Source organism: Myotis yumanensis, unplaced genomic scaffold (genome assembly GCF_028538775.1).
Source record: "Myotis yumanensis isolate MYYU_CA2020_CCGP unplaced genomic scaffold, mMyoYum1.0.hap1 SCAF_15, whole genome shotgun sequence".
Taxonomy (NCBI): Eukaryota; Metazoa; Chordata; class Mammalia; order Chiroptera; family Vespertilionidae; genus Myotis; species Myotis yumanensis.
Window position 1 is genome coordinate 10,815,876 of NW_027223766.1, and position 23,700 is coordinate 10,839,575.

Consider the following 23,700-nt stretch of genomic DNA (forward strand, 5'->3'; position numbering starts at 1 on the left):
TCTTCTCTGAGAGAAGCCGTCCCTTCAGATCTATTTATGTAAACACTTGCCAAGGAAACAAGGCATGTGGGCATGCGCGGCCCTGCCAGCCCTGGGGTTGCTGCAAAAGGCAACTGGAAAGTCACATGTCCCAACAGTGGAAAATACATATGCAGCTATTCTTAGCTCTGGAATGTATACACCGTCTCCCTGCCCAGCAGTTCTGTCACAAAGCTCTAGAAAACTGTGAAAGCGCCTTTAGCATAAACAAATCCAGAACTCTCCCAGGACCAACCATTTGTCAACTGAAGGAAAGGCCCAGGTTTATGGTTTCACTTGGAGCCAGAGGTGGAAACTCCGGCGGGACCAGTCGGACGAGGCATCGGTGGCTATCACTGCAGCCAAACAAGGTAAATGTCTCTAACGTTTCCCTCTCCTGCAGGTGGACTGCCAGGTGTCGAGCAATACACCCCGCCCAGGGTATTATTGGGGCTCTGCTTTCTATTTATCCCATCTTTAAAACAAAACCCTAACGAATTTGTGAAGTCATGTTTCAATAAATGTATTGCAGAAGTCCCTTTTCATCCCTCATTTCTGTCTGGTTACCAGAGGGCCACACCCCCCCGAATGACAAGCGTGGGGAATGACTAACACCCAGAAAGATGCTGAGATGCATTCACTAAATAACAGAAGGCTGAGAATCTGGAGAAAGGCGCACAGACTTCCGCTGGTCAAGTGCACGGGCTGTTTATTTTGCTTCCGGCTAACATTTCAGACCCCGACAATCAGTAACTTCCTACAACCTTTGTTGTTTTTGTTTGCTTGTTTTTTTTTCTCAGATTATCTGAAGATGTTATTTGCCTGTTACCTTTCAGAGCAATCATAACCAAAAAGAGAGGTGTCAGCTGTGCGGTCTGGAGTGTGGGTGGCCTCCCTCTGCAATCTTCACTAAGCGATATTCTTGGCGATACCCACACGCACTGGTGAGTGGACACAGATGCTCTAAGTCTCCGAGCTGCAACAGCTAAACCCTCCAGCACATGCTCCCTCTTGGAACTCCCCTTCACCCCACTTCTTTGCAGGATGGACAAGGAGTCAGCAGATGGGCTGCTCTTCAAAGACCATGACTTCTCCTCTGACTTGTTGAGGCAGCTCAATGACTTAAGACAAAGCAGAATCCTGACTGATGTAATCATCTGTGTTGGGGCCTGGGAGGTCCCCTGCCACCGAAACGTGCTGGCCTCCAGCAGCCCCTACTTCCGGGCCATGTTCTGCAGCAACTTCCGGGAGAGCGGGGAGGCCAAGGTCCAGCTGAGAGGCATCGACTCCACGACCCTGGAGCAGCTCGTCCTGTATGTGTACACGGGGGAGGTGCCCATCACGGCTGAGAACGTTCTGCCCTTGCTGGAGGCTGCCTCCATGCTGCAGTACCCCAAGCTCTTTGAGGCCTGCTCCTCCTACCTGCAGAGCCAGCTGACCCCCAGCAACTGCCTGGGCATGATCAGACTCTCGGAGATCCTCAGCTGCGAGACCCTCAAGAAGACGGCCAGGGAGGTGGCCCTGACGTACTTCCCAGAGGTGGCCGCATCCGCTGACCTGAAGGAGCTCTGCGCCTTGGAATTGAGAGACTACCTGGGGGACGATGGGCTGTGCGGGGAGGAGGAAAAGGTGTTTGAGGCCTTTATGGGTTGGGTCAAGCATGACCTCCAGACCCGGAAGCGATACATGCAGGAACTGTTCAAGCTCGTCAGGCTTCCGTACATCCACCCGGCCTTCTTCCACCACTTCATCGCCAATGATGCCCTCCTTCAGTCCTCGCCCTCATGCCAGATCATCTTGGAGATGGCCAGGAGGCAGATGTTTTCTTTGTATGGCACCACCAGTGCCCCAGACCTCCAACCTCCATGGCACGTGCCCCCAAGGAACTCTTACCAAGACTTCCTCATCCTCTTGGGTGGGAGGAAGGACAACCAGCAGACCACGAGGGATGTTCTGCTGTACCATAGACAGACAGGCCAATGGCGGAGCCTCGCCAAACTCCCCACCCGGCTCTACAAGGCTGCAGCCGTTGCCTTGCACCGCAGCGTCTATGTGCTGGGAGGCATGGCCGTGGGCACAGAGAAGAGTGAGCCCAGTCGCCACGTCTACATCTTCTCCCTGAAACTCAATCAGTGGAGGCTGGGACAGCCCATGCTGGCGGCCCGCTACTCCCACAGAAGCACCTCCCATAAGAACTTCATCTTCTCCATCGGGGGGATTGGAGAAGGGCAGGAGGTCTTGGGCTCCATGGAGAGATATGACAGCATCTGCAACGCCTGGGAGAATATGGCCAGCATGCCAGTGGGGGTTCTGCACCCTGCAGTTGCTGTGAAAGACCAAAGACTCTACCTTTTTGGGGGAGAGGACATTATGCAGAACCCTGTGCGCCTTATCCAGGTAAGTGGCTGGTCCTTCTCATCATGTAAGTGCATAAGTGTGTACCCCCGCCACATGCACACACACAAACACACACATATAAATACTCGCATAACACACACATATACACTTGTCATCTGCAGGGAAGCGGCGGTGGGGGGGCGGGGGAAGATAAGGAAAAGAAGGAAGAAAGAGAGGGAGGAAGGAAGTTTAATTTCAACAAGATTTTATCCATTTATGAATTATTTTGTGTAAGGTTCATATATACAAAGGTACATCAGATACAACCATGAATGTAAAGGTGAAGAACATGGACTCTGGACTCAACCAGACCAGCTCTTCTTCTCACTCTAGCTGTGTGACTTTGGGAATGTCACTTAACCTCTCTGAACATCAATGTCTAATCTGAAAAATGGGGGTTAATAATATTACCTACTTCATTGGATGGCTGTGATGATAAAATTTGGTAAACTGATTTTTAAAAAATAATAAGGCCTTTATATAATGGCGATTATATTTTACACAGAAAGAATTCCCAGTGAATAATACTGGGCCATTTTCCTATATAAATGAATATTTTTGTTCCTTTTTTTTTATATATGAAGTCCGTCCTATCTCTCTTGTGCTAAATTCTGCCAGTAATGAACTAATTTACATTTGATGTTTGAACTTTAAAATGATAAAATTACCAGGAAAACAAGTTCTGGGGATCCTGATTTGCTGTTTCCAAGTGCAGACATCTCTGTGCTCTGTTTGCCTTTCCTCTGCTTCCTTTTGCCTATGGTTCTAATGACTCTCAAGCATGAGCTGCCCAAGAGCCTTCCTCACGTAGCCCCAGACTTGCTCTTGGCTCCAAGACCCTCTCGGATACACTGGAACAATTAGACATTTAAACATGAGCTAGAAATAAAAATAACCGAAAAAGCACTGGTTTCATGACCATCCAAGTTGCTCCATTTCTCATTAAAAGAAAAAATTGTCCCCAGCAAGGGAAGCAAGCACATGCTACAATGCATAACTCTTGGTCCATTTTATAGAAACACAGCCTCTGATTTCATGGGGGTCACATGAAGACCAATTTCTAGCAATATTCTTCTTTCCGTTATTTAATTATATTTTTTATTGATAGTAATATACCTACATTCTAAAAATTGGAAAAATCTCTCCCATTTCACCCTTTCATTACTACTTTTTAAAGAGGACCATGTTTTTTTAAAATGTGTTTTTATTGATTTTAGAGAGAGAGGAAAGGAGAGGGAGAGAGAAACATTGATGGAGAGAGAAACATCAATCATCGATCGGTTGCCTCTTACACACACCCCATTGGGGATTGAGCCCACAAACCAGGCATGTGCCCTGACAGGGAATTGAACGTCTCGGTGCATGGGAAGATGCTCAACCAACTGAGCCACACCTTCCGGGGCTTCATTACTACTTCTGTCTTTTGAAAATACCACTTTAAAATACAGCGCCATGATTATATCTCCCCCTCAGGTTTATCACATTTCCAGAAACACGTGGTTCAAAATGGAGACGAGAATGATCAAGAATGTGTGTGCCCCTGCAGTGGTGCTTGGGGAGCGGATTGTCATCGTGGGAGGTGAGTCTGAGCAGAGGATCGCCAGGCTGGGCACAACTTGGCATCTGCCATGGAAAAAGGGTCACTAATAGACCGACGTTGTTCTCCAAGACTGTCTGTAAAATCACATCCCTCTGGCTGAGGGAGTGTGGACAACTTGACAAAGTTCTTTTCCCCTCCAGAAGTTTCTCCCTGTCATTTTCTGTAAACAGGAATGAAATAATGCCTTATTTCACAGAGTTGTTGTGATAATAAAACATACTCACGTATTGAAAGCACGTGGCGTGGTCCCAGACACGTGGCAAATACTCAAAACACATTTGCTCTTGTTAACATTAGCTACTGATGGATCATTCCTCTGTAATCACAGCGTAGTGTCGTGGTTAAGAGGACTGGTTTGGGGGTCTGACAGATCTGGGTTCACATCCTGCCTCTGCCACTCCCTGGCTGGATGCTCTTTGTCAAGTTATTACTCTGTTGTGCCTCAGTTTGCTCATCTGTAAAATGGAGATCCTCAGAGGGCCCCACCTGATAAGGCTGTTGTGGGGACCCATGAGTTCCCAAAGGTTCCTTCTTTGGATTGTTGTAGCTCTGGAGTGGGCATGTGAGCGGGATGAAGAAGCCAGTGAGGCTGAGAAAGTCACTGGAATCAGGAGGCTGCTCCCCATCGAAAACGGGCCATGTGCCACCTTAACTTGGGGTTAGGGATGCAGAGGCCAAACCCCATCCCTGCTGCACACTAAACCTTGGGCAGGGTACAGGTTAACGTTCCACGCTGTAGTTCAGATTCCAGCCTCAGTGTTAGGCGAGGGCAGAGATCAGACACGTACCCAGACCGCTGACCTCCACTCCCAGATGAGCAATGCTGACCTTGCTGCTGTACACTTGGCTTTCAGGTTACACAAGGAGGATTCTGGCTTATGACCCTCAGTCCAACAAATTTGTCAAATGTGCGGACATGAAAGACCGGAGGATGCACCACGGGGCCGCGGTGATGGGGAACAAGCTCTACGTGACGGGCGGCCGGCGGCTGACCACGGACTGCCACATCGAGGACTCGGCCTCCTTTGACTGCTACGACCCCGAGACGGACACCTGGACCTCGCAGGGACAGCTGCCTCACAAACTCTTTGACCACGCCTGCCTCACTCTCCAGTGCATTCCCCACGCCTCCACCTTCTCCTGAGGTCGATGAGAAACCAAAAAACCGGCTGTGTTAGTCCAGACGTTCTTGTTGCAAGAGACAGAACCCAACTCCAAAAAGCTTAACCCTAAACAGGCGCAGCCAGAGCTCACGAGACTCAAAGCTCCAGAGCTGGAGGCCTGGAACCAGGCCTATTGTTGGCAAAATTCTCTCTCATTCTCTCTCTCTCTCTCTCTCTCTCTCTCTCTCTTTCTCTCTCCCACCCTCCCTCCCTCTCTGGCTTTGTTCTCCACACAGTGTGAGGACAAATCCAGACTCACATTTTCTAGCTTAGCATCTTCAGGAGAAACTTTATCCATATATTAACCATTATCCATATATTAACCCTAAAAAGAAGTAAACAATGCTGTTTGGCCCTTTTTGAATTCCATGCAACCTCTTGGGATCATACTTCCATAACTGGCTAGTCCTGGATGGCGTCCCTACAGGCAGAGGTGGGGTTAATGATCGTGGACAACCTATCTGGACGGCACTTAATGGCATAGAAGTGGTTCCCCAAAGGAAGACATGCTGGGCTGACAAAAGCCACATCTGCCCGAACACCATGGCGACTGGGAACAGGAGGGCGAAGAGCCCCTGGAAGCCCTTGGTCTGGTGGCAGCATGAGCAGTGGCCATGGCTGAGTGTCCCCGAGGCCAGGGATGCGGTGCGCTGGAATTCCAGAAAGTATGTGCAGCATTGTCTGTGCTGCCAGAATAAAGTTTGCTTCTGTTGCCAAGAGATGTTTTTTCTCCAGCCTCTGGGGAGCTATAAACCTGCAGAATTAATCAGGATTTTCATTTTGGTAAATGTTATGAGAATTGCTCTTCTGAGGAAAGCCAACAAATTCCTTCAGAGATTACAGCAATTACTGCCCTCCCAGTGCTGGGGCTGACTTTCCCTGTGGCCTTCTTTATCTCAAAGTGCCTCCCACGCTGGGCCCAGTCCGGGCGCAGGAATAAGCGGAAGCTGGAGGCACATTACAATCACCTGGGAAGATGTTTGAACATGGGACTGATCCCCAGTGGAGAGGGACAGATGGGGATTCTCAGAGGCGGGGCCCAGAGCTCTGTAGTTTTGAAAAGCATCCTAGGTCATTATAAGGTGCAGTCAAAACCACCTCACTGCTCATCTGTGGGCACTGAAGACCTTCATATGCGGGTCCCATACCCATCCTGTCCCGGCCAGCCCTGTCCCAGCCCAGCGGTGTATGCAAAGTCCTCTCCCCACCTATGGGAGCACCTGGAACGAGTCTTGCTGCCCTGAGTCTGGCACCACAGGCCCATGCTCTGGACTTTTCATGTGTGATAGAAGCCTCTCCCAACCCTTGCTCAAGAGATCTTTATTATTTCCACCCCCTCTTTCTTGTCTGAGGGCCTTTGCACTTGGAATTGCCCCTGCCTAGTACACACCTCTCTCACCTCTTCACCTGACCTAATTTCCATTTATACCTTACACACCAGATTTGGTAAAAGTCACTGAATCAAGGAGACCTTTCATGTACCCACCCCTTCCCCCTCCCCCACTCCCCGTACCCCAGCCTGGGTCAGCTCTCTCATTAAATGTTCCCATTGTCTCTTATACTTTCTGTATTTTTTTTTTTTAATCTTCACCCAAGGATAATTTTCCCATTGATTTTTAGGGAGAGAGGAAGAGAGAGGGAAAGACAGAGAGAAGCATCGATGTGAGAGAAACACATCAATTGGTTGCCTCCTGCATGAACCACAACCAGGGCCCAGGCTGGGGAGAAGCCTGCAACCAAGGTACGTGTCCTTGACTGGAATTGAACCCAGGACCCTTTGATCTGCAGGCCAACACTCTATCCACTGAGCCAAAGCGGCTAGGGCTACTTTCTGTATTTTTATCTTTGAGACTCTTACCCTATTTATAATTACTGTCTTTCCCTCTAGACCAGTGGTTCTCAACCTTGGCTGCACATTAGAATCACCTGGGAATCTTTTTAAAATCCTGATTTCTGGGCCCCATTCTCTGGAAATTATGTTTCTTTGTTACTAATGTTGTGACCCCACCCCATAACAAAGAAACAGAATTTCCAGAGGATGGGGCCCAGAAATCAGAATTTTAAGAAGATTCCCAGGTGATTCTAATGTGCAGCCAAGGTTGAGAACCACTGGCCTAGACCCTTACATCTGCCCTTTTCTCTGCATTCCCAGGGCTAGTCTCAGTATTAGCCACATACATATAGATTTTCAATAAGTATATGGTGAGTGGATTAATAATTAGTCAATGAATATCAAGACTGGATCTACAAAGAGTCGTGTTTGAAGGCACCAGTTGAAGCAGCCCAGATCCTCTACTCAGATTTGATCCTGTCCTCTCTTTTCTGTCCCTTTACCATCCTGAACTGAGTTTGGTGAGTCTGGGTGGGGGACTAAGAGGCATGGCCTGCCTTGCTCAAGCCTGGAGGATAAAAAGAGCTTTGTCTGAAAAGGATCCTATTTGCCCCACATTAAAAGCGGGACTCTTGCCCAGCAGTGTAGCTCAAAGATTGAGCATCAACCTATGAACAGGAGGTTGCAATTCAACTCCCAGTTGGGGCATATGCCCAGGTTGCACACTCGATCCCCAGTAGGGGGTGTGCAGGAGGCAGCCGATCCATGCATCTCATCGATGTTTCTATCTCTCTCCCTTCTCACTTCCTCTCTGAAATCAATTAGAAATATGTTTTTTTTAAAAAGTGGACTTCTTGCTGTCATTAAATGCCTTCTGGGATCTCCAAAAGTCCTTCCGTCAGAGACTTGCTAACACCCTGTCTCTCCCTCCGTCTCCATCCAGTACTTAATAAGCTGCCAGCCTTAGTGGCTACTCAGAGCTTGTCCAAGTCTCCCTGGGGCACAGAACAACTCTGTAAATTGCCCACTGGGTTCTATAAAGAAAGATGGCGCCAGGGCCAGACCCTTTTGGACACGTGGCTGGCCAGCTCCGGGAATCAGATAAGACACCTCTGTGGCAGGTACATTCACACAGCTGGGCATCCCGCTGGCCAAGCCACTATCTGAACTGGTTGCAAAACAACCCTCAGGACACGCAGCATCCTTTCCGATCTGCTGAGAAGGATTCAGTCCAAAAAAAAAAGAGAGAAGCTTTTGGCACCAGGCTTCCTTGGTCTCCCCAGCTGAGCAGAGAGCCACAGGACAGAGCTGAGGTCAAAATATATTTAGCCGGCAGCAGTTAAACTAAAACATTTTAAGTTAAAAAATGTCAACTCTCCTGATGAATCATTTCAACAGGCAACAAGGGAAGGGGGAAATGAAGCAGAGAGAGGTCTAAGCAAGAAAAAACACTAATGAAAATATCAAACTCCCCATCCCAACATAAACCATGACAGGACAGGAGCCCGACAGAGCAATAGTGACAGACGGCAGAAGCTGCAGCGGAGCGAGTGAGAAGAGGGGCCCTGGAAAACTCTCCCAGCCCGGACCTGACTCCCAGCAGGCGTCCTGGGGAGAAGTCCGGCCAGCAGGCCATTCCCTGACCGAGACGTGGCCATCCCCTGGCAGGGCAGCATGGCCCCGGCAGGACGGAGTTGTGGCATGCTGGCCCCACCCCCTTCAGACCCTTCCTGACACTCTCCCCATGAGCAGTGGTGGCTCTGAAGGTGAACCTCCTGACCTGGAGCCTCCGGTGTCCCCTCCAGGTGGCCTCTTTGTTGTGACCCTGCCTCTTCTGCATCCACTCTCTCTGGTGAACAACAGAAAGTCCCCAGTATCCACATCTTTAAAACCAAAGATACCAAAAAAGCTGAATTTACTTTTGCTACCTATAAAAAAAATGATAATGCCTCAGAGGACAAGGACTGTGACAGGTTTTACTCCAACTCGTTGTCCTTCTTAGGATGTCTGTCACCCCGTGCCTCGCTCCAACATGCTTTGCATGTCCATGCCTCTGTGCCTTTGCATATGCTATTCCCTCTGCTATGATGCCTTTCCCTGCCTCCCCAGGCCTTTGTTTCCTCTGTGGAGCCTTCTCCAACCTTTGTCCCCTCCCTCCCTTTATTCCAGCTCCTTTCACATTGTAGCACCATAGAGACTTGTTGAATGAAACTGAAGGGAAGCTCTTTTGGGGGCAATGTTAAGAGCCTGGTTCCCTATGAACCACTAGGCCAAGTTCCGTCAGTACCTGGCACACAGACAATGCTGACATATTTGTGGAATGAATAAGTGGATGCATAAGTAAATGGGTCCTAAACACCACTGGAGTGTCCGGCCTGCTCTCGATGAAAACAGGCCTTATCGGATTTAAACATTGGGGTTTAAATCAGGTAGGAACAGGTGGTATCTAACCTTTCAAAAGGATTAATGTGGATCCATCTGACAACAATGAAAAATAGATCCTAGAGTATGAGATGTGACAGGAAGATGATTGCATTGCTATTTGCCCTGGAACCCTATTCAAGACGAGCCCCAAGTGCACAGCCATAACAAACTACCACAGATTTGGTGGCTTAAAAAACAGAAACGTATTCTCTCCCTGTTCTGGAGGCTGGAAGTCCAACATCAAGGTGTCGGCAGGGCTGTGCTCCCTCTGAAGGCTCTAAGGGAGGGTCCTTCCTTGTGTCTTCCAGCTCCTGGTGGCTCCTGAAAACATTGCCATCCTTGACTTGTAACTGCATCACTCTGGGTTATACCTCCATCATCACATGGCCTTCTCTGTGTGCTCTCTTCTATCTCTGATTGGATTTAGGGCCCATCCTTGTCCAGTGTGATCTCGTCTTGATCCTTACCTTATCATATCTGCAAAGAGCCTGTTTGTAATTACGGTCCCATTCTGAGGTTCTGTGTAGACATGAATTTGGGAGAGGCACTATTCATCCCAATAAGGGTACCAACTCCTGCAAGAAGGCATCCTTGATGCATCCTCACCCTACTCTGCCTCAGGCTAGGCCACTGTGACCGTGACTCATCCTCAATTCCCTCTTGTCATCAGGGACATCTGCTGGGTGGGGACGTCTTTCACTGCTGTAGCATGGGGCCTGGCACTGAGAAGAATCTCAGCAAATGTGTGTTCAAGTGAAACAAACCATTTCATGGGGACTAGCAATTTTTTAATAAACTCCAAAGACAATGTATACAAGACACAGATTCTGAGCCACTTCCCAAAAGTCCAAGATAAGCAACATGTGCCAAATGCCAATCAAGGAGGAATTAGGGTCCATGAGATGAAGCCCAGGGTCAGACATAAGCAATTATCTAAGAGAACTAATCTGTTAGCACAACGTCACCCCAAGTGTCCTATTCTCAGTGTTGACAACATAAGCCTTTGGGGTGACGTCAGGAGAGGCTGCACCTCAAAGCAGAAGCCAATCCTGAGGGTGCTGGGGGAGGGGGTCTGGTTTCTGAAATGTCAGCTCTCACGCAATCTTATAGGAATTCTAGGCTCCCATTCAAGGGCCACGTCATTCCCTTCTTGTGGGGAAGTTGGGTTTTGTTTCCCTAAAGATATCCACCAGTCCCTTTTGGTCTTCATTGCACTTGTCTGATATAATTAGGATTCCAGGGCCTGTGGTCCAGAATTTCCCAGTAATGCTTCCATAATAAGCCAATGGGCCATAAAATGGTGCTTTGAGGACAGAGATCCAAGAATCTGAGGTGCTTGTAAATTAGGAAGACGTAGGCACAGAGGTATGTCCTATTCAAAATAGAGGCTGTCTTTGCAGTTTCCCCCAAAAGACCTGTCAGCTCCATCCACATTCAGAGACAAGAGGCCACCTCAGGGCAACCGCATAATCAAAACCTTCTGAAAGGGACTGGGAGGGAAGCAATGTGGAGACATCTGTGCTTCAGATAAGACCAAAGGGAAAATAATACAATTCATTAGCAGAGCCTCTGAGACACTTATCTTTTGTGGAGTGTTTGAGACGAAAACAGAATTCGTCCCCACTTTGGGTATAGATTTATTTGGCTTACTTATCTGAAAGTCAAAGCTAAGAATGCTAATGCGTTTGAGGGAGCCCTGATACTTTTGCACTCAAGACGGAGGTCACCAGTGTCTATGCAAATGGGTGTAACAATCAGCCCTCAAAAAAATGTGGGGTGCCGAAACCCGTTTGGCTCAGTGGATAGAGCGTCAGCCTGCGGACTAAAAGGTCCCAGGTTCGATTCCAGTCAAGGGCATGTACCTTAGTTGCGGGCACATCCCCAGTAGGAGATGTGCAGGAGGCAGCTGATCGATGTTTCTCTCTCGTCAATGTTTCTAACTCTCTATCTCTCTCCCTTCCTCTCTGTAAAAAATCAATAAAATATATAAAAATAAAAAATAATAAAAATAAAATATTTAAAAAAATGTGGGGTGAATGAATGGGTCAGTAAGTAATAATGGCTAATATTTATTGCCCATTTTCTAAGCACTGTACCTATATTACCTAGTTCAGTTATCACAAGAACTTCCAGCACCGCCTCAGCACCCACCCTGCCCACCCTATCTAAAGTAGTCTCCAACCCATCGACTGCATCAGTCTCTCTCACCCTGTTTCTTCTCTTCATACCTTTTATCATAATCATTTATTATTTTATTGGCTTTCCTGAGTTTATTTAGTTGATGTCCCCACCAGAATGGAAGGTCCAAGAGGACCCAGAACATGCATGCCTTGTTCATATCTGTTACCCTAGTTCCTAACACAGAGAAGGCAATCAACAAAGATTGCTGAATGAATGAGTGAATGAATGAATGAATGAATGAATGGCAGTCCAGGCATTTAAGATTTAAGGAGAGAGAAGGTAAGTTTTCAGAATGGCACCTGGAGTGGGGAGCGGTGCAATATGAGAAAGGGGTTTACTGGCCATGGGGAGGGCGTATGGTCTTTTTCCAGCTGAGTGCTACATGAAGATCACTCTGCAGGCAGCCATGGGAAGGATGGAGAAGTTCAGACAGTTTAGATGGAAAGCTATTTTGGTTCCCAGGAGGGATGATGAGCTATGGCTACGAATGTAAAGGGAGGGGAAGGCACGTGAAATGAGATGGCAGAATCCACAAGGAACTGGTCACTAACTGGACATGGAAAGGGGAGGAAGAAGGAAGAGAGAGAGACCAGTTGTGAGCCTGGGTGACCTACAGGATGGCTGTGCACAAAACAAAAGTAAGTCTGTCACAGCGCCATCAGCTGGGAGGTGAAAGCTTCGAGGCCGGTAGGGAGCCTTCCCAGGCCAATAAGACGCTCCTTGCCCAGAGGGTTTGTCCAAGTCCCGTAGGTCTGTGTTCTTGCCTACAGGTTGTCTTCCCTGCTACAGCTTAGGTGCCCATCCTTCAGAACCCCTTTTAAAACTCCCTAGCGACCACTGAAAACATCCCTGACAATGGCTTGTGTCGTGATCTTTCACGTCTGAGGAGGAACCTAAGGCAGTATCTGGGTGGATGAGAGCACAGACTGAGCCAGCGTGCCTGGCTCTGCTCTTCACTGTTCTGTGTGGCCTTAGGAAAATTAACCAACCCCTCTGCTGCTCAGTTTTCTCTTCTCTAAAATGGGGATTATGATAATACCTGCCTCCTCATAGAGTTTTTTAAGAGGATTGACTGAATTAATACATGTAAGTGCTGTCCAAGTGTTAGCCATTATTACCATTATTGTTATTAAATATAGGCACTGAAAAGACCCATTTGATGGCTGTGTGACCTTGGCTGTGTGTTAAGGTAGCTTAACTTCTATGAGCATCCGTGTCTTCTTCGGTCAAATGAAGATGACATCACTCTGTTGTAGGATGAATCATAGCCCCCCCGCCCCCCACAAAGGATTAGAACCTTATTTGGGAAAAGGATCTTTGCAAACGTAGTTTTGTAAAAGATCTCAAGATGAGATAATCTTGGATTATCTGGGTGGACCCTAAATCTAATGACGTGTCCTTATAAGAGAAAGGCTGAGGGGATTGAAACACAGAGGAGAGAGCCCTGTGAAGATGAAGGCAGAGCTCAGAGTTCTGCAGCCAAGGAATACCTGAAGTCATGAGAAACTGGACGAGGCCAGGAAGAGTTCTCACCTCTGACCTAGAGCCACTGGAGGGAGGGCAGCCCTGCCAACACCTTGATTTTGGTCTTCTGGCCTCCAGAACTGAGAGAATAAATTTCTGCTGTTTTAGGCCACCAAGTTTGTGGCCATTTGTTGCAGCAGCCACAGGAAACTAATACACTCCCTCAGAGGGTTGCCGCCAGGATTAAAAGAGGTAACATCCATAAAGCCGCCAGCACTCAACAATTCAGAACAATTATTGTTATAACTTACTTCCCCTCTCTGGACCTTGACCTCCCCACTCATGAAATAAACATGTTATATAGATAAAAGTATCCAAGGTTTTGCTACCTTGTGCTGCCTCCTTTACCACTAAACTCCATCACAAGGAGTTGGGACCATATTAATTCCTTTTCCCCCCTTCTGTTCCCAACTCTAGGGATCCATGATGGAGAATATCCCCAGTTTACAAGTCTTAATATCTCTATGTCCACCAGGGAGGAGCTGGGCACTTGTCTCCACCCCCACCTTCACACTGGGGGTGATGATGAGACCACAGAATCCTGAAGTCACCATCCAGATCTTCCAACACGAAAGGCAAGCTGCTCTACCCCACTAGGCAAGCTGCTCAACCCCACTAGGACATCATTGCCCAAATTATATCTTAGGAATTTGATATCCCCCTCCTTCTCGGGGCCTGATGAGGAAGAAGCACTTAAGCTGACCATGTAAATGTCTAAAGCAAAAATAGTAAGTATGAATAGTGTGGATAATAACAGATGTGGAAGTAAAATGCACAATGACTTTTTAAATGTGAATGACATTTAAAATTTAAACTAATGATGACATTGTAAATGACACTGATAGCAGAAAGGATAGGAGGGAGGAGACAGTAGTGCTTCAAGGGGATACAATGATCTCTTGTCCCCTAACTATTCTCCCTGGCTCCATACTCCCCAATTCTAAATCACTCTCCCCCTGCAATCAGAATCAGGATTGGAGAACAATCCTAGCAGAAGTGAGGAAGCAAGAGAACCATTTATCTTTCTAAAAGATTAATCTGGCCAGATCTCTTCCTTGCTTAAATCTCTTCAATGGTTTCTCACCTTGAAGAATTCAAGCACCACTTCCATACCCTTGAGGTCCTTTATGTGTGCAAGAATAAACTGCCTCCACTTGGGTAGGTAGCACATAGAATGGTAGTGGAGAGCCCCCTCACTAGGCACTCCGTGAAGGCTATTTCTTTGCTGCCCATACCCCCTGTTCTCTTCAACTGGCCCAGATGAGAACTCTCTTATTTGCGTATTAAAAAAAAACAATGTTTAACTATTAGCTATAGCTGTAGATATATAGAAACAGAGACTAGCCCTAACCGGTTTGGCTCAGTGGACAGAGCATCAGCCTGGGGACTGAAGGGTCCCAGGTTCGATTCCGGTCAAGGGCATGTACCTTGGTTGCGGGCACATCCCCAGTAGGGAGTGTGCAAGAGGCAGCTGATTGATGTTTCTCTCTCATCAATGTTTCCAACTCTCTATCCCTCTCCCTTCCTCTCTGTAAAAAATCAATAAAATATATTTAAAAAAATAAAAATAAAATGAAACTATGGAAAACAGAGAAACAACTTATATTTTAAAAAAAAGAAACAGAGAATAAATAGATTTCAGATACTTGGCCACTAGCTTCTCATCCTATGGGGACACAGGGACCTGCTCTTTCATGCCAAAGGCACAGGACACGTTTTCTTTAAGGGCTTACTCCCAGTGAATGTGGTTGAGGCCTTAGTTTCTCACAAAGTTTTCAAGGAAATATTTTTGCCCTCAAAATTGCCTCCTTCTTTTCATCTAAAATGATGATTTATTTTATTATTCAGTGATTGAAAATTCATGAAATTTTGTGGTTAGAGCAAAAATGTGTCACACAATTCCATATGCCCATACAGTGGGGCTGAGGAAATCTGACAGTGAAACCACCATTTCTCCTCCCAGAGTTTAATGGGCCTCCAACCTCATTTTTTTAAACTTATTTTTCCCCTTAATAAAAAACACATATTGCTTTCTTTAAAAAAAAATCTTGTCGCTATAGGGCTCTATAAATAAATATAATGCTCAAAACAGGGTACTCTCTTAGACTAGTTTCAAGATTCAAATTCTCAAATTATTCATAAAAATGATGCTCAGAAAGATAAAGTTACTTGACCAAATTCGTGGTCATCAGCAGAAATGGGGCTTGAACCTAGCACATGATTTCTAGTTCTAGTACACTCCTCTGCCTACAAACAGGGTACAAAGTCTTATTCCATTTGAATGAGACTTCAATTATTGAATATTGGATATTAGGAATTGGCTCAGCTTGGAAAAGTCCTCCCCTCATACCATGAAGGCAGACAACATATCAAGAGTGTATTTGAGAATCATTTCTGGTTCCTCCAAATCGTCTCTGACCTTGGTTCAAAGGAAGATGATGTTGAGAGGGTAAATACGGTCAGAGGTGGCTCTCATTCCATTTCCCATTCTCTGAAGAGAGGAAAGGTAACATTTTGGCAGGAATAATTTCCTTGGGTTCCAATGCCTGAAGTCCACCAGGACATCATGCTCTACAGATAAGGACCCTGTCTCACATGCTCAGTTTGGGTGAGAATCGAGTTGTATCATAACGCAAGCCTCATGCCAATTGCATAATTGGATATGTAATCAGTACCTTCCAGAACTTCAGCCAAAAGCACTCCTGACAGCACTTCGATCTTCCTGAATCATCACCAAACCCCATGACTGGATGATTCACTCCTCCAGGGTCATGACTATCAGGTGTTGACCCAGAAATGAGAACTAAGTTCATAAGGGGAGTGATCCACTAGTTGGAATTCTGGTTTTTCCAAGGCTTCAGCCTACCATTCCTTGAGTTTCTGAAGAGTGATGGAGGCCATGTTAGTCTCTTTCTCATTAATCTAAATAAATGGAAAAAGATAACCAGAGACCAACCAGAAAATATAGGGATTTAGCATTTGGGAAGCCCTGGAATGATAAAAATCATACAAATCCACAATCTCTTATCAAAATTACAGAAAACTCTCAGAAAGCTCTGAAAATTTAGTTTTTTACTTTTTTTGTTTGTTTGCTTATTTGTATAATTGCAACTAATTCATTTGGTAGCAAATCCTGAGAGAAAAACTCACATAAGATTATTTTTAGTCTTTATTTATCTTTCTTGGTGATGCATAATCATATATTTTGATGCAGGAATATTACTATTTGATAATGAGATGCTGAATTAGACCCCAATGAAGTGTTTCAGAATATACCATAATTTATTACTTTAATAAAAGCTGAAAACTTTTACACCAAAACACATCTTGCTTCTAAGATTTTATATAAGGATGTCAGAGCTGTAAATCTTCAATTACCATATGTGTTCTGTGCAAAAAGCTCAGGCAAGCAGTATTGTCCCAATTTAACAAATGAATAAACTGAGGCACAGAGAAGTTAAATGACCTGTTATCTGTTGCTGCATAACAAATTACTTCCAAACTCAGTGGCTTGAAACAACAATAAACATGTATTCTTTCACAAAGTTTCTGTGGCTCAGAGACTTGAGAGTGGCTCATTGGAGTGGTTCTTGCAAATGGTCACTCATGAGTCATGATGTCAGCCAATTACTCAGCATATTTTATGTGAAGGTTTGACTCAGGCTGACAGATCCACTTCCAAGATGCTCACTCACATGGCTGTTAGCAGTATGCCTCAATTCCTTGCAACATGGACCTTTTCATAGGGCTAATTGAGTACCCTCCCAACATGGCAAGCCCAGAGCAAGTAATCCCAAAAGGAGCAACATAGAAGCCACAATATCTTGTATACCTAAACTCAGAAGTCACATTGCATAACTTTCACAATATTCTACTGGTTACATAAATAACCCTCTCCGATATGGGAGGGAACTACACAGAGGACATGAATACCAGAAAGCGGTATCAATGGGAGCCATCTTGGAAGACTGGCTACCGAAATTGGGTAAAATCATTTTGTTAATATTTTGATGAAAGTCAGAGAAATTGGTCCAAGGTAATACAGCTGATTAGATGCAGAATAGGACTTAAAGCCAGGCTGACCAACTCCAGAGCTTATGCTTTTAACTATGACATGATATCATATCTTTAATTTATTTGCCCACCCTCCTAATATATTATATATTTAAGTAAATTCCAATTTCTTGTTACTATGAATAACACTGAACACTTTCTGTAGAAATCTGTACTACGTTTCTATTCCTGTGTCCATGACTGGTTGATCTGGGGATCAATAACTGATCCAATCAGGGCACAGTAGAAAGTCTTAGAAGATCCCACCACTGATTTCTTTCCTCCCTCTATGCAGGTGCTACTCCTCACATCAAAAAGTGAATTCTATTTCTCCTATGCTTAAATCTGAGCTGGTCTTTGTGAATTTCTAGACCAATAATATATGGAAGAAGTGATGCTGTCTGACTTCTAAGTCAGTAGAAGCTTTACAACTTCTGATCGGGTCCCTCATAGAATTTGCTTTTGAAGCAAACACGCTAAGAAATTTAATAAACTACGGTGCCTGAGACTAAAAAAAAAAAAAAAAATTTGCTTTTGAAACCCAGCTACAGTGCTGTGAGGAGGCCAAGCAGCCCCATGGCCCATATGGAAAAGAACTGAGGTCTCCCCACTATGATGATGGGACTGAGCTCCCAGCTAACAACTGAGAACAGTCTGCTAGTCATGTGAATGTGCCAGCTTGGAAGTGGATCCTTCAGCCCCATTTCAGCAGCACCAGCTGATGCTGTATGAGCTACCCAGCTGAGCCCTGCCCAAATTCCTGAACAATAAATGATGATAAAATTGTGTTTTTAAGTCACCACGTTTTAAAGTCATTTGTTATTTGCAACAGATAGCTGGAAGCCAATCACAGTCTTTCCCAAGAATTTGAAATTTAGGTTGGAGATAAACAGATATTGGAAATTTTAGGAGCTGAGTTTCATTAAAGTGACCCTTGGTGTGCATTAGAATCACATGGAGAAACTGTAAAATGTAAAGTTTTAGGCTACCAACCCTTCCTCAAATTTTTGGTCCAGTTGGTTTGGGTAGAGCCTAGGAATATTTTAAGCAAACATTTTGAACAAGCATCCCAGGTGATTCTCATTTCATGGATTAAAACAATTTAGAAAACAATTTAGAAACACATACACTTGGACTTTCCCTCACCCTGTGTCCCCAAACTGTCCTTGACTTGAGTCCCTGACAATCCAGTTTAGGCTATTTGTAGCCCAAAGTCTGGTTGGAACTCAAGAAAAGCTCATGTCAATAAAAAAAAACTCAGTAAAGGAGATGGTGGTGCCTGAATCCTCATTAACCCACAGTTCACTTGAAGACTTAACTATCTTCCTCATTTTAGCATCCTGAAATATCTAGGATTGCAAGATTAAAGGCCTTTTTAAACTACAATTTGAATGTGTTTTAATCCTTGTTATATTTTTTTCCTCCGGAAGGCAAATCTCATCAGCCACCTTGGGGATTCTTCTGGATTATATCACAGACAACAGGATTCTCTCAGTAAGACAGGCCGGCTGTGACTGCCATTATCTGCAGACAGAATTTCAAAGGGCTGGTCAGTGTGTGCGAACTCTGGCTGAGGTGACTGCCTTGGGGGAAGGTTTGCTTTGAGGAGCTCAGATAGGAGAGCTGATTTACAGGCCCTGGACTCCCACAGTCCTGCTTTAGTCAGACATGAATCGGGTCAAGGTCTGTGTGTTCTTTCCTGCTTGAAGGTTTATTTGGGAACAAGAAAAAAGAGGGGGGTGGATCTCTGTAAGTTAAATTGGTGAACTAGTCACCTCTTCCCACAGCCAGTCCAAAGAGGCAAATACTCTGTAAGTGGGTACTTGATGGGGCTCACGGTGGACTTTTTAAATATGGCGTCGACACTAGAAAACTTGGGTAGTAAGTGAAATTTATTTCAACAACCTGCTCCCAACTCTGTTTTTAGTAACACCCCTCTCCTTACATTACCATCTATCTTCATTTTGTCCTTCTGTTCCTCGGCTGCTCCCCAAACTACGGTTCCCCACCTAGAAGTGGCTTACTCAAGGAAGTACCTGAAAGCTCTCAAAGTGTTTTCTCCTTTTTCTTCTCTCTTCTTCAATCAACCCACTCCCTCCATAAAAACATACCCTTCTCAGTTTCCATTCTCTCTGGATTCTTTCCACAGCTCTCCAATCTGATGACTCATTCTTTCCATAGCACTAATAGGTGGTGATTTTATTATCGTTCATGTTTCAGTTTTGCATTTCTCTCAGAGAAATTGGTAGTTGGAGCTTCAGGCTCACTGGCAGTGAGATGAGAGGGTTAAAGCAAAGCACGGCCCTTTCTTTCTGGCACACTTCGAGGCCCAGCGGAGTCCCAGGCATTAGCTCGGGTTCCTGAGAAGAACTCAGATCTTACAGAAAGGAGAGTACATTCTTAATATGGGTATAATTGAATACAATTGGACTCTGAATTCTGGAATACAAATGACCTTCCTTATGACTCAGTACCTATTTATTCTTCCCTGTGCAATTAACAAAGTGTATTTTTTAAATATGAGAAATAAAACCGTCTCAAAAGTTAAATCAAAAACTGAAAATCTGACACTTATCTTCCCAAGCCATTACTGGCACATTCGGGAAGGTGGTCAACATTCAGGGCACATCACAGCCCTCACCCTGGGCTCCTCATGGAGGAGAAGGAGGCACTGCATCAGACCATGCCACCAAAGCGATCTTGCCAACTGGCCTACCTTGGAACCCAATATTCCCAGCATGACTCCATTTTCACAGGAAGAAATCTGGACTGGAAATCAGAAGGCCTGACTTCTAACCCAGCGTCTGCTACTAACTGTGAGGTCTTGACTTAAGAGTCAAATGAAGAGTACAAACCTTGGAAACTCTCTTCACCCTAAAATGTTTAGCATTCCAAGATTGAAGGCCTCTGTTTAAAATACTGTATAAATAAATTCCCTGAAAGGAATGACACATTAATCAACTCTTACCCACTACCCCTGTACTCAAATGAACCTCCCAGCTTAGCTTGCCCACTTTCTCACAGGTCTGAAGGATGCCACAAAGGATGGGTAATTTAAGTAGGGTGATGAGAAGGGGAAGATCGAGAAGATGGGGTTTCCTGAAGGAGGAGAGACTGGTGGGACACTCTGGTGGGCCAGGAGGAAGCAAAGCACAAGGCTCTAGACCAGGGGTGGGCAAACTTTTTGACTCGAGGGCCACAATGGGTTCTTAAACTAGACCGGAGGGCCGGAACAAAAGCATGGATGGAGTGTTTGTGTGAACTAATATAAATTCAACAACATTACATAAAAGGGCATGATCTTTTTTTTTTTTAGTTTTATTCATTTCAAACGGGCCGGATCCGGTCCGAGGGCTGTAGTTTGCCCACGGCTGCTCTAGACCCTGGTTTTGGAGGTACCAAGAGGAAAGGAAAGCAAGGACAAGGCACCAAACGCTAATTTTCCAGATTTCACACTTCTTTCTTGGCTGAACCTAAAGAAAACCTGCAAGGAGTCTGTCCCAGTGAAAGCTTTTTAGAGTCTTACAGAGGCTTATTAAATGGTAAGTATCTCCAATAATAATGACCCCAAGGAATTCTAGTCCCAACACTGCCTTGATGCAGGTCAAAGTAGAGCAGTTCTTTTTATTAAGCATACATGTTGGAGCAGACACATTTGCAAAAAAGAGATTATCATTCCCATCCTATAGGGGAGGGGCACTGAGGTCAGAGAAGGTTCACTTGCCCAGCATCACCCAGCCAGTGATGGGCACAGACAGGATTTACATCCACACCTGGGTGAAACCAAAACTCGTGTTCTTTCCACAATGGCCACGAAAGGAGAGTTTTAGCAAGTGAGTTTTTGATTTCCATTTAAGTGATAAACAAAGAAAGTAATGATTAATATTCAATGAGGCCTATTATTTGCCAACCACTGTGCTACATGCCATTATTTCTCATGACATTTAATCCTCATTCTGCCCCTTGAAGTCCCTATTCTGGCCCTAATATTGCCCCATTTCACTGCTAAAGAACCTGAGATTAAGCAATTTGCCCAGCGACACATGGTTAGGTAGCAAAGACAGGATTAAAACTAGACAGTCTTAACCACTGCACAGAGCAAACTTCTTTGAGTCCAATCCCCTATAAATACAAACTTGCTTTAGGTTGGTGCATTAAGCAGATGAAAATACAGTTTTGTTTTAAAAAATATATTTGTATTGATTTCAGAGAGTAAGGGAGAGAGAGAGAGAGATAGAAACATCAGTGATGAGAGAGAATCGTTGATTGGCTGCCTCCTGCACACCCAACACTGGGTATCGAGCCCGCATATACCCGCATATACCCTGACTGGGAATCGTGACCTCCTGGTTCATAGGTCAATGCTCAACCACTGAGCCATACCAGCTGAGCAAGTTACAGAGATTTTAACTACAATCCAGGCTGTTAACAGATCCAGAAATCACTCCGATAGCAGCCTGAAGGCCTGAGGGCTGAATGTTTTCAGAGTAGCAGGCCTGCCCCCAAAGCTATTCAAGCCCCAAACAAAACTTTCTCTGGGTCCCTGATGTTCTTAAAGAACAAGGGCCAATTTCAACGGCCCCAGGACAAATGGCTGCCACTGTAGCCCATCCTGCAGCACTCTGACCCTCTCCACTCAGGGACTGGAAAATGTTCCTGGCATCTTTGCAGAGATGGGAAATTGGGGTGGGGAGGAGGCAGAGAGGAACGATAAGGGGAGGAACAAAACAGTGTCTATGTATGTATAGTGCAGAGGGAGGCTGAGCCAATGAAAGATGGCACATTTCCACAACTGGGACCAAAACATGTTTCACAAACTCTGTTGACCTTGCAAAGGATTAGCTGCTAAAGGACATGTTAGGTACCACTTTCTGTTTACAAACTTCTCTTCCTCCCTGCATGGAGACGTGACTTTCCCTGTCCTCACTGAAGGCTGATTATCTGGTTACCTGAACTGCGTAAATGCAATCAACTCCTGAAGACTCTAGGACAAGACTCAAGAAACAAGGCCTGGACGGGCCCTGGCCACAAACAACTGGTCTGTACTCTTAAAAAAAAAAATCAGTTGTGAAAGCCAAAAAAAAAAAAACAGCTGAGGAAATGTTCAGATTAAAAGAGATTGAAGAGGCATGACCACTAAATGCAGTGCATGATCCTCCATTGTATTTTGGACCTGGGGGCCAAGGGGTGAGGGGAAGGATTGATATAAAGGATCTGATTGGGGCAAGTGGCAAAACCTGAATATGGACAGTATATTAGTTAGATAACAGAGTTTTATTCCAAAGTTAGACCTAAGAGACTGGATATGCAAATGGACGATGGCCAGTCCATATATAAAAATAGAGCTTAGATCCATAACCTGCAGCAACCTACCCAGAAAATGAACCCACGATCTATCATAACAGCCCAAGAAGCCAGCCTGCTGCCAGTCAGACCGGCAGGAAGCCAGCTTGCTGTCTCTAACAGCAATCCAGGGAGCTCAACAGGAAATTCTATAAAAAGTGGCCCCCAAATGGCCAGGACTTGATTAGTAACTGACAGCTTTCCTAATTTATGTCTCAGTTCTGACGTAGGACCAATCAGAGAAAGCCAAACATGTATCCCTAGCCAATAGGAAATCCCGCTTATAGTTAGCCCACCTCCAGCTTCCTTATGTCAATAGCCTCTAATCAGAGCCCAGGAAGCCCTCCATTCCTCCCACTATAAAGCTTTCCCACTTCTCTGCCTGACTTTGAGTCTCTGCCAAACCTCAGGTGCCGACTCCCTTGCTATAGCGAGCTCAGAATAAACAGCCTGTGCCTTTCTAACTTGGTGGGTCTTCATTTATTCCCATGTGGTTATGTGAGAAATTGTCCTTATTCATATGAAATACACACTGGAGTGTTTAAGGGTACATGCAGTGGTTCTCAACCTTCTGGCCCTTTAAATACAGTTCCTCATGTTGTGACCCAACCATAACATTATTTTCGTTGCTACTTCATAACTGTAATGTTGCTACTGTTATGAATCGTCATGTAAATATCTGAGATGCAGGATGGTCTTGGGCGACCTCTGTGAAAGGGTCGTTCGACCGCCAAAGGGGTCGCGACCCACAGGTTGAGAACCGCTGATCTAGAGGGAGGGACAAAACAAATGTGGCAACAAGTTAACAACTAGTAGATCTGGGCGAATGGTGTGAGTCCTCCGTACTAGTCTCGCAACTCTTCTGCAAGTTTGAAATTATTACAAACTAAACCGGTTTTTAAAACTGTCCTTAGTTGATTGCTTACATCCTGACCAATTGGATTGCACCTGTTCACCTAAGCCCTCAGATGATGGACTTCATCTTGTCTGTGTCACTTTGTTCCCCTTCAAGAACCACAAATGCAGAAGCCAGGGCCCCCTCCGCCCTCACACATTCCCACCCCCAGCACTTTCCTAACCCTCCCAGCAGTGACCCATGAGGACTGTTGGCTGCGTACAGAACCCGGGTGATCTTGAAGTCCCTTCTCCCTTCTTCCCTGGGCCAA

The 23,700-nt window shown here is 45.4% G+C and overlaps 1 protein-coding gene across 3 annotated transcripts; it reads left to right on the plus strand.

The window, feature by feature from the left end:
- The first annotated feature begins 205 nt into the window (after nucleotides 1-205).
- Nucleotides 206-5,890, plus strand: KLHL38 (kelch like family member 38). Of its 3 annotated transcripts, XM_070391877.1 has the most exons (5): nucleotides 206-389; nucleotides 855-962; nucleotides 1,062-2,415; nucleotides 3,889-3,994; nucleotides 4,870-5,890. In XM_070391877.1, the coding sequence occupies exons 3-5, from the start codon at nucleotides 1,063-1,065 to the stop codon at nucleotides 5,157-5,159; spliced, it is 1,749 nt and encodes a 582-aa protein (XP_070247978.1). In that variant the 5' UTR covers nucleotides 206-389; nucleotides 855-962; nucleotide 1,062; the 3' UTR covers nucleotides 5,160-5,890. The 3 variants fall into 3 exon arrangements, with proteins under 3 accessions (XP_070247978.1, XP_070247976.1, XP_070247979.1); XM_070391875.1 differs by having other exon boundaries at nucleotides 855-2,415; XM_070391878.1 differs by lacking the exon at nucleotides 206-389 and having other exon boundaries at nucleotides 823-962.
- Nucleotides 5,891-23,700: the final 17,810 nt, after the last annotated feature.